At 37.1% G+C, this 18,010-nt stretch overlaps 1 protein-coding gene across 3 annotated transcripts in view; it reads left to right on the top strand.

Annotated features, from left to right (window-relative positions):
- Nucleotides 1–18,010, top strand: part of mid2 (midline 2) — a 157,026-nt gene that overhangs the window by 130,946 nt on the left and 8,070 nt on the right. For all 3 annotated transcript variants that reach the window (XM_024283792.2, XM_024283793.2, XM_024283791.2), the window contains one exon: nucleotides 6,940–7,101. In XM_024283792.2, the coding sequence (XP_024139560.1) occupies nucleotides 6,940–7,101 (162 nt within the window). The remainder of the gene's footprint in view (nucleotides 1–6,939; nucleotides 7,102–18,010) is intronic.

Raw genomic sequence — 18,010 nt, 5'->3', positions numbered from 1 at the left:
TACATACCAAACGTGTAGCCCCTGAATGCAGGTAGAAAGTCAAATCTGGTCTAACTTTGACTCGGATGTGGTAGTGGCGTATGGATGCCGTCCCTTTTCATTTGCGGACAGGCCAACTTTTTGTAAATTCACGGAGGAGAACTCTTTAATCGGAATAGAGCTGTGAAAGAAAAAGCCGGAAAAAAATTGGTAAAATTTGCACCACTTTGACACTTTTTCCACCTTCCAACTGTAGATGGCGGACATGTGCTAGTAAACAGTAGCAAGAGAAAAAGAAGACTCCTCCCCTCCCTCCTCCTCCATTTTTAACACCACGGGCTAAATGTGCATTCAAGAACCTGTGTTTGCCTGGTATGTGCATGACTTTATAAGAATATTAGATAGGATGCATTCCCATGTGGATTCCCGAGACAGTAACCTCATCCATTATCTAATCAGCACTGTATCTGATCCACCGCTGCAGCATTTGCACTGTTTATAATCAAGCTGCATTATGGGTATACAAGGACAGGGAAATGGCCACTTGTAGATGTGATGAGGATGTGATTCATGTGCATAACAGTGCACATTCCTCTTCCTCACACCTTTCCCTTTGGTCCTGTCATTATCTCCTCCTCTGTTTGGGCCTGACATTTCTCCGTCTAGCCATTCAACTCAAGTGCCCCGGCTATTTGGAACATGAGGATACATTTCAGTTGGTCCGCTCAGATATGCAGCAGTGTGCCGCCACAGTGTCCTCAGAGATTCATAAGAGAAACCGAGAAAGAGAGGAGCCCATTTGGCTTGCCGTACCACTTTACAACTTGGATTCCTACTCCTGTATTTTTCTCCAACTTTCCGAGTGGCTAAATCTGAATGCTCCCTGTTGACAGCTTTCCTGTGTCTTTATAAATATATATGTTTTTTCCCCAGCGTGCCACATTCTCAGGCTCGGCCCTCTGGTGGGGAATAGAAGCGGGGTTATTAGGTCGTGTGCACCGTGCCTTCCTTGGATTATCCGAGCGTAGCAGTGGAAAATAGAGTCAGCAAGAGGGTCCATGGACACATGGAAACCGTGTCAGACTATTGGAATAACTTCCAAGTATTCTCTTTGATAGCAGGAGGCCAAAACAAGGCAAAGTAGACTGCTGAGCAGCAGCAGAGGTGGTTGACAGTCTGCTTTCGACATTTGGCTAAATCTAAGTATTCTGCTTGAAGCCACAAGGAGCACCGTGAGTAAATGTTAGTTTTCTTGAAATAAAACTGCTCCGGCTCATTTGGGCTAATCTGAGCTTTGACCAAACCTTTCAATGACATTTTTGGGGCCTTTTAAACCACTCATACTCGCTCTACTGACTTGTTGGAGTTCAAATGTACGTAATGTTTTCTCAGGGCGATGCATACTTGCTCCCAGACTTCTTTAAAAGTCATGCTGTCCCACTGTGGTCCCATTCACATCTCTCCTCTGTGACAGACAGCTCCAACTTCACACCTCTAACAAAAATGGACAGCTGTGTTGTATCCATCTTGTCTGTGCTTTTATCAAGCGCTAATGTAAAAGCTATGTAGCTGTGTGTCTCTTCTGCCAGTTGTGTAGTCAAGTTTCCTGCTTGTTCCTTAACCCTTACACAGGAGCTTTAGCTTTAAGTGTTGACGTTCTTTCAACTACCTTAACTCATCAACTGTTTAACTCAAATAGCTGATTCTAAAGCGGAGAAAAGCAGCTAAATGTAACACTTTATCTTAGGATTGTGTTACATATTGGTGCAAAGTCGATATGAGAATTCACGGTGATTGAGTGAAAGAGTTACGGTTTGTCAAAGAGAGTGTGTCATTTAGGTGTTGACATATATCTGCTGGGGACACACCTACCCTTTAGCAATCACTTTCTGAAAATGCAATCTCTTAAGAAGCTTGGCCACAAAAAGCTAGCCGTAACTTCTGGATTGTTTTGGATTTTTATGGCCTTTCTTGAACACAACCTGCTACAATTTCAGTTTGGCTTTGCATTTTTACAGTTTGTTGTTGCTTTGTTCTTTTGTGAAGGCTTACTTTGCACCCTTAAACGTTTTAAATGTATTATAGATATACTTCACGCTGATTTCCACATCGATTGCGGTATGTCTCCATTGCATTGACACAAAAAAAAAATAGAACGTTCCTTAATCATTCAGAAGGTTTACATTGCATCCGTCATGCCTGTGTTTGAGATCCGTTTCCAAAACACAATGCAAGCTTTACACAAGAGTTCTGCTTTGAGTCGGTTGACATGTGAGTGTCACAGGAGAACTGGGAATACGGTCGGGCACCGGTTGGGTTTTATTAGGTTCGGTGGCAAAGCTGTTCCTTGGTTTTGGTTTCGGTTCCTAATTGGTGCCAATTTCAGTATTTAAATAATAAAAAAATAATTAATCACATTTTGATACACGGTTAAGACCTTCATGTAAAAAATTAAAGTTTTTGCTGTCGTCATTTTTTGACGTCCTGGCTGTTTCCATTGAGTCAGAGCTCCCCAACCTCTACCCGTCTTTCGCCACGCGGTGAATTTGCTGCTCGCCGCCTGTCAAACTTCTGTGATCTGCTGTGAAATGCAGCCAGACATGCACGTGCTCGCCCCGTCACCGGTCTTATATGAGCCCGCCTACTATTGCAGGAAAAGCAGAAGGATTGGCTAGAACTTTTTTTTCATTCATCTTCTTAACCGTTTGTCCCTTTCAGGGTCATGGGGGTGCTGGAGCCTAACCTAACCGCAGACAGACCAGTGTAAATTCAGGGTTAGTCTATTAGAAAAGTATGCTTGAACGTTATTTTTTATGTTCTTTCTATATATTGCAAAACTGAAACATTATAAGTTTAGTCTGAATAAGTATTCAGTTTCACTTTGAAAAAAAAAATTAAGGAATATTAAATTAAATTTTAATTCAAAATGTATGACAACACCTTGAATCTGAATTTAACAATTTCAGGAATTTAATTCCGATTTAGTTGGATCAGCTAAAAAAAAAAAAACTTTAGCAAGTCTAACATAATAATACTTGCACCCCCATGCCACGATGTGGTGATAGCAGTGTTGAGGTTATATGTGGTGTTTTGGTCGTTTCTGACTTGTTTTCATCATAGAACTTTCATCAAAGAACTTTTTTGCATTTAGGTCATATGGAAATCCAAACGCTGAACAGTGGAAAAACAAAAAAACAAATAAATGCTATTTCAATTTTTTTTCTTTAACCTGTAACAAGTACCTTTCCAATTAAACTTTTTTAGGTGTTGACTTTCCACAAGTCATATCTATGAAATGTACACGGAAGTGGGTATTTTTTTTGTGCGTGTCAGCAAAACGTTTTCTAAAGTTTTATAGCCGATTCATGCTTTGAGGGGAAGTTTAGACTTCTTTCATTGCAGTTCCACCGCAGTTTTGGTTCAACAAAAAGCGGATGCATGCTCCCTCTTACACACAGTGTTTTTCTGTATGAAATATGAAAGGCATGACCCTTCCCCACAAGTTTACAGGCTGAGAAACACGGTCACTGTTAACTCGGTATTGCATCATCAAAGACAAACCCACTTCCACTCTCAGGACACTTTGCAGAAATATAAAGATGCAAGTGGCTCTCTTTCTCTGTGCTTCCTTTTTCTCTTTCCATCTTTAATGACACGCTCGCTTGCTCCTCCACATTACTTTGAAGTCACAGTTTTCTCCAGAGAAGCAACCAGCTTTTGTCAGAAAACTCCTCTTCAGCCGCATAAAATTGAAATGGTGTTTTTGCTGTGTTCTGACCTAATTTGGGGAAAACGGAGCGGCGCTATCAAGATCAAAAGCTTTAACAACAGAAAGCAGCGTGAATCCCGGCTCTTCATCTTCCCCTGGATCTCTTGAAAGCCCACAAAACACTGTTGCCTCTCTAATTTCTACAAGAAACTGATAAAATGACAAGTGGGTGGCACAGATTTAATAACAACAAAGTTCAGCTGTCACAGCAGAACCCGTCTTGGGTTTTCTCTGAGAACTTTGTTTTTCACAGCAACTCAATTATAAGGCCTGCCTAAAATGATCAATTAGTTGTTTTTTTAAACCTTTTTCCCTCTCTGACTTCAAAGGAGGCCCATCCATGTCTGAGAAAAGCTCAGGTGAAAACATGGCTTCAACACCAGCTTTAAGAGCTCCCTCTTTCATTCATTCTTAAACCTGCCCCCTTTTAAAAGCCTTATTTGCGCCATCTGAAGTATTTATATTTACAAGCAGGCTCCTCGCTATTACTTATGCATGCTGTTTCCATCCCACTCAATAATTCACAATGCTTCCTAACCAAAGGGGACAGGGAAAGCACGGTCCTGAGAGCTTTACTCCACACTGACTTTTATTCTGCTGTAATCATGCGTGTCTAAGAAAACATGCAGAAATGATTAGAACTCAAACTCTTTGAATGTTAACACCTCCTACATGTGTTGTTTGTGATGCAAACATCATTGAAGCTTTTTTTGCCATTTTATATAAAATCTGATTCTAAAGGAAGTTTTATTTTGAAAAACTACTGGATTCTTATTCTTACTGCATGTCAAATCGCTCGACGCCATGTCAGAAATACATCTGATGGTTCCTGTGCTGAATGCTTAATTGAAACTCCCAAGCTAGCGAAGTTAACAATGGTTGTTAGCATGGGTGTGTGCAAATTTTGGTGAGTTTTGAGGATTTGACAGGTAAATCTTTCAATTAGAAGGAAGAATTGCAGAAACAATTCAGAATATAATTATGACAATGTAATACACGAGTTGCTAGGTCAAAGTGAATGAAACAATATGACATACGATGTGAAGCTATTAGGAATGTGGGCTTGGGTAATTCTTTAAAATCAGAGTTCCAGTGTTTATATTCTTTGATTTACTGTAACTTCTCAACCGTTAACACGATCCATTGATAGTTTTAAGAGTTGAAAAGTTACCATATGTTAAATATTTTGTCTTTAAGCATCTCAGGTGTTAAAGGGTTACCAAAAAAAACTCACTTAGCAAGGAAATCCAAAAATATACTTTTGCTAGTTCTTCCAAAAAATGACATCGAAATGTTTGTCGCCCCCAGGCTACCAAAAAAAAAAAAAAAATGGTCGCTATGGAAATAACCTGACATTGTTTTAACCTTTTTTTGACAGTGGGTGAGCTTAGCGCCTGCAGACAATACAATTTATTCCCTTCGGTAAATGTAGAGTGCTCACATTAGGTATCCCTTTGTGGTTTATTTAGGTTTATTTAGAAACAAACCATTTCTAGTCTAAAAAAAAAATCTTAGTTGCTTGAAACAAACCACTTCTATTCTAAAGTGTTTATCTTGATTGCTTGAAATAAACCATTTGTAATCTAAAAATATTTTCTTTATTGCTTGTAAAAAAAACTGTTCTAATTCAAATTTGTTGTTTGATTGCTTGAAGTAAACCTTTTCTAATTAAAAAAAATGTATTGATTGCTTGAAATAAATAAACACTTTCTAATAAAAATTATTGATTGCTTGAAATAAACAATTTCTAATCTCGAAAAATATTGTATTGATTGCTTATAATAAACCATTTCCAATTTAACATTTTTGTTTCATTGCTCTAAGTAAACCATTTCTATTAAAAAAATGTTGATTGCTTGAAATAAACAATTTATAATTAAAAAAATATTGATTGCTTGAAATAAACTATTTCTAATAAAAAATGGTCTTTATTGCTTAAGAAAGAGAAAGAGAAAAAAAGAAACTTTATTATATTTGAACACCTAAGTATAATCATTTTAGTTGGCTGAAATCATTGTTTCATTGCCATCTCTAATCTAAAAAAAACTTCCTTGATTACTTAAAATAAACCATTTCTAATAAAAAAAAAAAAAAAGTTTTTTGATTTTCTTGATTGAGTGCATGCATACTGTGCTGAACTGCACCATGGTTCACTTGGGAGACCCTCATTTGTCTCGTTTCAGGCTAGACTTTATATCTGCCATCAGGTAAAGCGAGCCATCTGAGAAAAGAAAACTTGGAAAAATCACACACAAAAAAACAAGCGAAAGTACTCTAAAATTGTAGAAGCATGTTTTTATCAGTCATCATTTATAAATAGTCTACAGAAGATGAGGAGGCCCTTTCACCTGGATTATATTTAAGGATAAAGAATCGCGCTAAACTTAGTGGTCCAACAACAAGTACTTCAGGTTAATCGCAGTCCTTGGCAGAGCCATCCACAACCCTGTTTGCCATCTGTAATGCATGCGGCACTCAGCTGGTGCTTTATGATCCAAGAAAGGGTACTTCATCAGACTGTGTCTGCTGATGGAGTGCTGGGTCAAGTAATGTGAAAATAGCAGGGATGATTATGCTTAAATCCATTATCCCTTGCATGAGGAGAGACCCCATGAGCACCTTTTTGTTAAAGATCCACCTGCAGCTGAGTGTTTCTATTCATCCCTCACAGTCAGCTTAGAAACAACCAGCTGTGGTGCCAAACCAGCATCCGCAGCTTTAAATCAGAGCACCCGCTCCGCTAGCTGTGGACATGTGAATGTTTTCTCCACCTTTGCGGGTATTCTAAGACCTATCATGGCGTCTTGCCTTCAGGCGGTCATCAACAGTAGTTGTCACATGGTGAGCACCTGGCTTATGCTTTCAGCTTAGTGAACGCACAGCATCGCCTGAGGGCCCTCGTCATGATAAGCCTGACGGAGGAGTAATGGAATGGATCTGCAGGCTGGCATAAAACTTGCATAACATCCAGAGCCGTCTGGTCTCCAAACCTCTCACGGTGAGATGGCTCGCTTGGGGTTTTCGAGGCAAAACAACAATCTGCTTTGCTCTAACTCTGGAAAGAGTTGATTTTTTTTATTTTTTTTATTTGCATTCATCACCATCAATCATTTCTTTTTTTAACCAGGACTCGCTGAAAGCATCAATAATCGTTGACATTAATTCTGTGCATGTGTCTGTGTGCCTGACAGGTTTGTACAACTCCGCAGACAGCTGGATGATCGTACCCAACATCAAGCAGAATCATTACACGGTGCACGGATTGCAGAGCGGCACGCGCTATATCTTTTTTGTCAAGGCTATCAACCAGGCGGGAAGTCGCAACAGCGAGCCTGCACGACTCAAAACCAACAGTAAGTCAAAACACACTTCAGAAACATCCGAAATTAGTCTAAAATTCTCAACCCATTGGCAGATTTTCTTCAAATAAGCAAAAAAAATAAAAAATTGGGTACTGACTTAAGTTATAAGTGTATTTCATAAATCAGAATTTTTCTTTAGTTAGTAGAAGTTTTAAATTAAATGCACGAAACAAGATTTGTCACTCATTATACACTCACACTGTTTACTAAATGAAATGTTTGATATTGTTAGTTTGTCTAGTCAGTGTTAAAACATATGCATCCTGCAGGGGGCGATGCTGGCTCAGGTTGTTTACACCATGATAACTTGAATTTGGATGGCTTTGCTAGTTTGTGGTAGGTTAGTTTTCCTTCCATAAAATGAGATATCTGGGTTCATTCTTAGAAGAGATCTTATCAAAAGCTAATGTTTTTCTTACGGCAGCAGACATTAGAGCACTCACTCCAATAAAAATTGTGTTTTTAACATGTTCTTGTGGCTTTTTTTCATGATGGTGGACATATATTAAGAAAAGTAAGCCCACATTTGACATTTCGGAGCATTTCTTAGTTTAAGAAGTTGAGAATCAGGAGCAGATGAATAAAACATTTAAAAAAGCTTGTAGCTGTGATGTCAAAGCTACAATGGGCGGAGCATAACCTCAGTGCTTCGCTCCATTCTGATGCATCCCCTTGTAGACGACTAGATCGTTTTTCTCGTCCAAGCTGGTTTAAAACTGTCCAGCTGGATAGCTAGAATATTGCACCGCTAATGTGAGGTTGAGGTTGTTTTTCATTGCTGCCCAGCGCTGATTTTTGAAAACCTCCTGATTTTTTTAAAAACCTCCTTTAACCAACCTCTTCTCCTCAACAGTACTCAGTTTCAATGTTATTGTGATAATGTTATGAGTTACTCAATCAGAAGAAAGTGTGGACTGGCCATTTAATGCATAACTGCTCAGTTGTTTTTTTTTTTTGTTGTTAGTTGCAGCAATGCAATTACAATCATATTCATGGATTTCTTCCCTTGAGTCAAACCTTAATGCATAAGCCATGAACAGCTGGCAGCCGGATTTTCAGGTATGTTACAAAAGCGAGAAAGCTGCTCTTTGAAGAGGGAGAAAGCCGGCAGCTTACAGGAAATACATCGGGTCATCGGGGCTTCTGCTTCCACGGTTCATTTGCAAAGAGCTTGTGTAAGGATCCAGCAAACAGGCCACGGGAGAGCTTGTCTTATTTTCCACTCCCACTCACCTGTCAGCCTCCAGTGAGTGGAGATGTGTGAGTGGATTCACTGGCGTTGCTGCAGACCTTGCAAGTATTTAACCTGCAGAACTTCTGGCGAAAGCCCCTCCATCACTCTTCTCAGGACGGTTTGTCCGCCGTCAGCATCTAAGCTGTCAGATGTTTTGGTTAACACACAGGAGACAAAATAATAATTATTGTATAAAAAAGCTTTTTTTATATCAACAAAATGTTATAAACTTTTTTTATTCCACACATCAAAAGCTTAGAAAAATATTGAAAAACTGTATCTGTTCTGTTACAAATTTACACAAAAGTTGTCCTCCATTTAAATATTGTTTATCTTTATTGCCAACCTGCAGCAATGATATTTGAATAAAATTACCATTTAACCCTGTGAAGTCCACTACATTAAAAAATTAACAAAAAATAAGTGAATTTTCTGGTATTATAGTTAGTTTAAACTATTTGATGAAATCCACGAAGAAAGAATTTCAAGAACTATTTTTCAAGAGCTAGATTTTATCAATTGTGATACGTTGGGTGGTTTAGAACGTTTTTTTCGCACAACAAAGTAAGTTTAAGTTGCAAAAAAATAGACAAAAAAAGCACCTTGTTTACCTGCTGTCTTCATATTTGGTCCACACATTTTCAGCATGATGTAACTGTTTTAATTAAGAAATGTTGATTTATTTTTTCAATACTGCAAGTAGTCATTTAGAAAAATGATTACCAATAGAAGTTATTCTTACTAGAAAGTCTTGAAATTAGGTAAACTTTTTTACCTGCAAAAATGTTTTTAAGATTTCAAGGAGGCAGCCATTTTGAAATGAGCATGAAAAGCCTTTCTACTGCCCCTAGTGGACTGATTATGAAATACAGGGCAGATAGCATACACCAACGTGTGGATCGAGCTAATGAGATAGGGGGCCTCACAAATGTCTGCATTAAATATGATACACATGGTCATATAGGGAAAAAGGTGGAGGAAACATTCACCCTCATTCACCTTTATAGACTTTATTCTCTGGTTAAAACTTCAAAGAGTGTGTCATAAAGGGGCTTTTTAACATTTTGAAATTGCTTTTAAATTGTAGAAATAATGCAGGGAAGCTTGAAAGTACTTGAGATCTCCTCCTCACTGTGCTCAAGTGTCTGACTCATTTCAGATTAACTGTAACTGACTACCTTAAGCTTGGTAAAATATGCATGTGCAGATCTGCCATGGGATGATTTGCTTCTGACAAATATTTTATGTTTTTTTTTTTTTCACTTGCATTTTCTCTAATCTGTCATTTGTACTTTAAAAGCTATAAGCTTTTAAATCTGTGTTTCATTTTTTCTGTCATTATTGACCGCACATTTTCTATAAACAAAGCCAAGGGGAGGAATGTGAATGCTGGAGAGTTTTTCTGAAACAATCTTCTCAAGCAAATCCTAATAACAAGGAAGTACAACGTGTACACTGTACAATTTATTTTTTTTATTTAAAAACTGTGAAAAAATATAGCAGCTTTTACTGAAATCAAAGAAGTAGTCAGAGACCTGGTAATAAGAGAAAAAAAGAAGCTTTATTATATTTGAACACCTAAGTATAATCATTTTAGTTAGCTGAAATCATTGTTTCATCTTAAAAATAAAGTATAAACACACATAAATAATCACAAATCAATTTTAAGTGCAAGTACTGCTGTTAAAACGGAAGTTTTAGCTCAAAAATGGTAATGATTATATCTCAAAAATTGACAAACAAACTAAAATTAACAACTTTTAATGGTCTTCATGAGTTTTCAGAAAGACAGCTGAGAGGAAAAAGAAAACTCTCTCTGCTGAAGATTTTTATTAAATCTATTATCTGATAAATTATTGAGCTTGGCATATGTGGCTTTTATAACAATGACAGTGTACTGACTTTTTGCATAAATATTTAAATAGTATTAGTCTGAGGTCATGCTTACCTGACTGTTAGAAAACAGTTAAGCTACGGACACACCGCGCATGTGACATGATAATAAGCGTGTATTTCTCAAAAGGACAAATAACCTGACAAGGCAAGCTAGCTGAAACGTGTTTGGATAAAAACAGCCGTTCAGCACTGTCTGCAGCTCAACAAAATGGATCTCATTTTACATGAAAGACTATTAAGAATTAGGGCTGGGAATCACTGGGTAGCTCACGATACGATGCGATACATGGCTCACGATATTGATGATATCGCGATATTTGGTAAAAATGATCTCACAATAAATCTCAAATTAAACACATTTTTGGGGAAAATGTATCCCTGTGTATGTTTTTAGCTTGAACACAATCATAATAACAACTTGGGTCTTATTTTGTGCAACAAATAATAGAAACTTTTGAGCAACATTGCTGAAATTAGTAATATTATGTCCATGACAAGCATTGACACCAGTTGAATTGGAATTATATGTATACTTCAGTGTTAATAGTAAACATGGACAGCAGTGCCACTACTTACTGTAATGCAAAATTGTTGTAAACAACAGAACAAAAATGAAAAAATTAAAGGCACATTGGTGCTCGTGAAACCCAGTCTCCCAAAGTGCGCCCCCTATCTACCTCCATAGGAACGTCTCACCAAAAGATGGCGAATATAACGTTTTACAGCTTCTTCCAACCAAAATAAAAGATCGATACATCGAGAATGAGAATTAAATATCATCATAATATCGATATCGATATGCAATATCGATAGTTTGGCACACCCATGTTAAGAATATTCTTTTTTTTTTTGTTTGTTTTAACTAATACTGGACCTTTAGCGTCTTTACTATACAACCGTTTACGCAATTTACGTGATTCCAATGTGTATTTGTAATGTTTATGTAAAAAGTCTTGGTCAGGAGACAGCAGTCGAATGCCAAACACTTCTTCCTATGAATCTTTTAATAACAATACTTTTTTATTTTAATTAGACTTAGTGTTTCAGCAGTGTGGCTACAGAAATAAAAGACAGTATTCATCTTACACAGTTTGGCCACATCAACAAAGACTGCCGTGATACTCTGCTAACCTCTTTTATTCATGTTGTGTAGTTTTATTCATATATTTGACTTCCAGTTGACTTCAGTGTAGTTTATGTCTCTTTCTGTCAGTAAAAGTCACGTCTTCTTTAATAACTTATAAAAAAAAGCTTGCTCAGAGTTGGAATGACACATGGGGCATAAGCTGCTTTTGCAAAGGCTGTTAAGTTACGACTGGTGCGCCTTCTTTGCACTTTGAAGGTCTGTCTGCAAAGATATGAGAGCAGAATGAGGATAACGCTTTGAAAAAGTTTTCAGCAGAGCCACACGGATGGGTCTGCAACTGTGCGAGAAAAAAATGTCGCAGTGGAGCGTTGGAAATCCCCTGTGCATTTTTCAGTTTATAGTTTTTAAAAAACTGCTAAACTGATTACATTCGGTTAGTGTGAGCAAGCTAATGTGAACAGGATCTAAGATTTATCTGTTTTTAGAAGATTTAGATATATTTGTAGCTAAAAAATGTACAAAAAAGTCAAAACCTCTGAGTGGCTTCAATTTTTTAACTGCAATTAACAGAATTTTATACAGGTTTTGTTCTTTCTGAGCAAAGATAGAGCCGATTTGTTTGATAGTAAGATTTGACGTAAACCTTTTGCAGCAATAATTTACGTAGGCTGCTCTACTCTTACCATCTGAACCATCCAGCAGTATCTTACCCTGAGTCAGTGTCATGTTTTCTCAATTATTTAATCCAGATAAAGTGGATGTTTTTTTAACTGTTCTAGCTGGGAATGAGTAGGGGTCTAATCAGCTTTTTAGCTTTATTTATTATTACAGTATTTACTTTAAATCTCTGGGTTAGAATTTAAAATCCACAACTGACTGCTGTTGGGCTCAATTCGGGTCAGGATCAAAGTTGTTGTTGTAAATCAAAACACTACTTTTGTATTAATGATAATTTATTTGAAAAACTATAAAATAGGAATGTTCCCATTTCTTCAGTGCATATAAACATAATAGCCAGAGCGAGAGCAAGCTTGTGATTTGAAATATTGTGTGCTTGTGAATGTTTCATATCTGTTTTATATGAGATTGCTTTATTTCATTCGTAGTAGTTTTTTATTTTCATTTGGTTCCTGTTTTTCCCTTTTGTTTCCTTCAATCTCCCACATGTCTTTGCCTCTTCTCTTCTCTCCCAGCCTCCTTTGTTTTGTCAGATGAATGGATTCTCAGATTAAAGAGCCTCGCTCATCCGTCCTGGAGAAGGCGAGTCATGTTTGGATTAAAATGGGTCACAAGAAAAAAAAAAAAACTGATCACAAATATCTTTCTTTGAGAAGCCCATTATTTTTTCCCTCTGTGCTGTGCGGGGTTTGTAATAGCAAGCTTTGGAGCTGCAAGGTTTTTTTTTTTTTTCGTCCTTCTATCTGTTACTAGAGTGGAAGGATTAGCTGCCTCGTTTGTTCAGGATGAGCAGCCCAGGAAGCTTTTAGCCTAAGCTCATCATTTTTCAAGGAGAGCTTTGCAAAGCAAAGAATTTTGTGACATGAAGCACCAACAGATCCTGGAAAGCCAAGCATTATCACAGCACTGTCTTTTTAAAGTATAACTCCCAAGTATACACTGCAATGCAGCACAATAGAGCATCACCATAAATTGTAGAACTGGATGATGTATTGTCCAATATTTTCAAGCAACAAAATGTAAAATGTGTGAGATTTATAATATTATGGGGTCACAAGTCAGTCAGAAGGCACAATTATTTAAAGGATTTATTTTGGATTTAGTTTTTCTGTACTAAGCAAAAGAAAAGAGACAAATTTGTATTTTATTTTATTAATTTTTTTATTTTATTATTTTATCAATTCAATTAAGATTTATCGTTTTGTTTCAACCCTGAAAATTGTTCAGAATGTGAGTGAAGGTGTACGAAAAAAAAACTTTTTTTTTTTTTTACAAAAAAAAAAAATCTGGTTACCATCTTACAGAGCCCCTACCCCTTACACCAGTTACTATCTGGTGCACACCAGATAGTTACAAGAATTATTTTTTTCTATTCTAAAAAAACAAAAAAAAAATTCTGGCTACTATCTGGTCTGCACCAGAAAAGTTTCTTATTTTTTTTCTACTTTTACCTTTTTTTTTTTTTTTTTTTTTTTTTACTTTCATGCTTTGTACAAACAACATTAAAGTGTGTAAAGACAACAAATAAAAACGAAGCCGAAACAGAGATTTGGACAGCCTGCATTGCCTGTCCCAATCCCAGCAAAGCAGAGGGTAGTGTCAGGAAGTGCATTCAACATAAAGCTTTATAGACATATCAAATAGATCAAAGGAAAATATAAATATATAGATATCTGAACTGATAAATTATGAAATATAAGTATCACTAAAAACTTTTATAGACATTTAAAGGGACTCGGACGGATTTGACATCCCAAACTCTCAGTACACCCAGACTTTCCCCCACTGATTAATTAATTTAGCTCCCATAGTATAGGATATCTAAATGTGGTAACTATTCTGAAATACAGAACTGTGGTGAAACCAAACACCAGCAGATTGCAAAGAAAAAGGGGAATTTTGTTGACTCCTTTCTCTTCCTTTCTTCAGCATACTTTCATTTCTTTTTTTTTTTAGAAAGTTGCGCCTTCAGTTCTTATTTGGACTGGCAATTTTAATCTTTGAGGATTTTTGTAAGAAAATAACATTTTTTGTGATAGTTCCTCACTAATTTTGCTTTTTGTCTTTTTTTCCTTTTTAAAAGGTTTGTCTCTTTTTTAAAATGCTACCTGCTACTGCTTCTTCCAGCTCCAGTTTCTGTAACACCTTAACAGCAACAACACTAACAAGATCTTTTTTTTAAATAAATTTTTAGAAGCTATAAATTGAATAGTTTTCATCAACAAGTTGTTGCAAATAAACTTTGTGTAAATGACTTTTTTTGTTATCAATTTTAAGTTGCAGCCCATTAGCATAAGCACAGTTTTTTTTCTCTTGTCATTTTTGGACTAACTCTGGTCCTGTTTCCTGATGTTGACATGATTTTGAGAGACACAAGCTGCTGTGTCAAAATGTCAGTCATTTTTTTTTTGACGAGTTGTAAACAAAGTTGGGTGTTATTGTGGATATGCTAATGCACATGTAGCAGAATTAGACAGAGATATATTTTTTAAAACTATTACTAACAAGGTTGATAATTAGTGTTGTCACAGTATTGTTTGTTTTTGCAGTAGTATGTTTTTTTACGAGCTACAAATAAAGTTGGGGTGTTAGCGTAAATACGCTAACGTGGCTAAGGTGTAGAGGTGTCGGACTGTGTTTTTTTGATGTGTTACTAAAAAGGTTGGAAGTTGTATGTTTTTAGTGGTATCAATGTGTTTTTTTTTAACGTTTGGTGGAATTTACCAGTATTTTGAATGCGTTAATACGGCTAACACTTCAAATGTGGTTGACGTGTTGCATGTTGCAAACAAGTCCTGGACTTACTGTGAGCGTAGTTCATAAAATTTAACTGTTGTTGCTAAAATGTTTAATAATTATTAAGATATTAGAAAGATGACAGAGCGTTATTATTATTACCATTTTCCACACACAGATTGTGCTCCTCTTTGTTTCTTGAACGCAATGATAGATGCCGTAATGGCTCCACATCCCATCATGTGCGGTTCAGCTGCTGGGACAACAGTTAAAACCGTGCCTTGATGCTTCCCTGAGCTTTTTAGGTCACTTTAAGGCAACTGCTCATTGAACTCTGTGTTGCTAAAAGCGAACAGAAACTCTAATGCTTGGCTTCAAAGGCGTGCTCTCAGCTAACATGTGAAGGGGCTCCTAACTCCCTGAAAAACATATGAATTAAGCATGATAAAAAGGAGGCACACAGATCCATGCATGCGTGTGCTTGTGTGTGACCTTTCTTGGCTCCAAATCAGAGTGAACTGTTCGCAGGTTTCAGCTTGACTGAAGGCTACGAGGAGAAAGATGGAGGGAATGAAAGAGTGGACGGAAAGTGACAAACTGAGAGTGGGAGCCAACGTGTCGTGTGAATAAAAAGACACCAGATAGCTCTTTGCAAAGTGTGGAGAGCCCACAGGGATCAGGAACCCAAGGCTTTTTAGGCATTTAAACCATCGAGGAATTTGTTAAAGTGAAAGAGACATTAGTTTGCTGTTCGGAAGACTTTCTTTTTTTACATATTTGCCTATTTAATAGCTTTGGAAAAAAGTACAACATATTCAGGAGTTTAAAAGGCAAACTGTCACTCTTATTTTGTGTTAAAGCTGTTTTTTTTATTCATTTTACAAAAAAATAGAGTTAAACTTGCACACGAGTTTGATCCAAACAGAGTTGTAGCTGTCTGAGCAAGAATATTCATACATACAAGCTCTATCAGTTTCTCAATGCTGATAAGAGATTCATAATGAAAGAATAATAATAATAATATTTATGTTCACACTTCACTACCATAACACATTGAATCTTATTTTGTTTCATGAAATATAGGAGTTATCATGTATGTTAACACATGAATAATTATTAAAATAATCATCAGATAAACATGATAACAAGTCCACTAAACTTTATATCTCTTCACTAAACTACCAAATCCCTAAATCAGTTGAATTGTCTATTATCTGCGTCGCTTTGGAACAACTCCGCCAAGCCCGTGTCAGACTGAGCGGCGCTTCTTCTGCGATGCCGTCAGTGCCAAATACTAATACACAACCTCAACTGGTTGTTGCTGTTTATCTTTTAAAATCACGAATAGGTCACACCTGAGTATAAGTCACTCACCTGGCCAAACTGCAAAAAAAAAACTGTGACTTATGCTATGAAAAATACTGTGATTATCTATTTACAAACATGCAATTCAGCACATAACTTACGGATTCTTTGGGTTTATTGGGAAAGATATCCCATTATAACAAGTATCGTGATACTTATCATATTGCTACGCATCAAGATACTTAGCAATGCGATACTTGTTATAATGATACGTGTCGTATTACTAGATTCTTGCCAATATTTTGTCTTATCTAACCTTAGAGATGAAATATTTACCAGAATTTACCCCTCTGAATGTGACTTTCATGTTGCAAAAGTCAATTATTTTCCTTAAATCTCACAGTTTTCTACATCTTTTTTTCATTTTGATGTAAAGCGCGAGTAGCAACAGGAAAAAGAAATGTTGTATCTGTGTCTCACAGAGGATAAACGTGAAGGCAGGCCTTCCTTCAGGCAGCGAAGCAGCTGACAGCACAAACTGTTTTGTTCATTTGTGTTTTGTCATTTGTCTGTAAAGAGTTGTGGACGTTCCGAATGTGCAGGCAGCTCCTGCAGAGACTCACTGTGTACATTTACAGCATGCATTCTGTCAGTTCCAAGTCACTGTTAGATAAGCAGCTAAAATCCAAGCTGAAAATATCTGCTGTCAAAGTGCCCAATGGGTACACAACGCACTTTCTGTTAAAGGACTTACAATAATATTTACCCAGCATGCATCTCTGATGACAGCCCTCAAGCTGCCATGCAGCCCCTCAAGTAAACAGTTGGAGATGGAGCGGATATGAGGGAAGAGGAGGAGGAAGATTTGAGGAGGAGGTGAGGCTCAGGATAGAAGAGTAAATAATGATGCAGGATTGAAAGGTTTGATTCCAGCTGGGACGCTTGTCAGGTTAACAAAAACAACTAAAATGGATGAAGATGGAGGAGGAATAAAAAAGTTATATCCTGTTTCCATGTATGCTAATATGAGGATACAGTCATTTGTGTTTTTACAAACTTACAATTTTCAGATGGAAATATTCAAATTTCTAAAGCTGTTTATGTGTATTTAATACAATAAAAAGACAGCAGGGTGTAACTGAGATCATTTGTTTAACCTCGCAGAGACAACCAAGTACTTTTGTACTCATAAAAAACAGAACAAAAAAATTAAAAAACAGAAAGTTAAATAAAAATAGAAACTAAAACTTAAATCATGCACCAAAAAAACACTTCCTGAGTATAACTTCATAAATGCTATGAAATTGAAAAATAAAAAACCCATAACTTTTTGAAGGCTGAGTTTTCATCTGACATATGGCGGTGTGTTTCTATGTGGTGCTATGATGGACTGGCAAGCCATCCAGGCGGCCTTTACATGACAGTGTCTGGGATAGGCTCCAGCAACCCTGTGACCCTAAAAGGGATGGATGGATGGATGGATGGATGGATGGATGGATGGATACACGAATCAATGGATGGATAGATGGATGCATTAATTGATAGATAGATGGATACATGAATCGATGGATGGATGGATGATGGATGGATGATGGAGGGATGATGGAGGGATGTATGTGTAGATGGATGGGTGGATGGATGGATGGGTAGATGGATGGATGGATGCATAAATTGATGGATAGATGGATGCATGAATCGATGGATGGATGTATGTGTAGATGGATGGGTGGATGGATGGATGCGTAGATGGATGTGTAGATGGATGGATGATGGATGGATGGATAGATGGATCTGTAGATGGACGTGTAGATGAATGGATGGGTGGATGGATGATGGATGGATGGATGGGTGGATAGATGGATGTGTAGATGGATGGATGATGGATGGATGGATAGATGGATCTGTAGATGGACGTGTAGATGGATGGATGGATGGATGGGTGGATAGATGGATGTGTAGATGGA

Source organism: Oryzias melastigma, linkage group LG10 (assembly GCF_002922805.2).
Source record: "Oryzias melastigma strain HK-1 linkage group LG10, ASM292280v2, whole genome shotgun sequence".
Taxonomy (NCBI): domain Eukaryota; kingdom Metazoa; phylum Chordata; class Actinopteri; order Beloniformes; family Adrianichthyidae; genus Oryzias; species Oryzias melastigma.
Note: the sequence above shows the minus strand (reverse complement) of the source record. Positions and strands in the feature narration are given on the sequence as shown.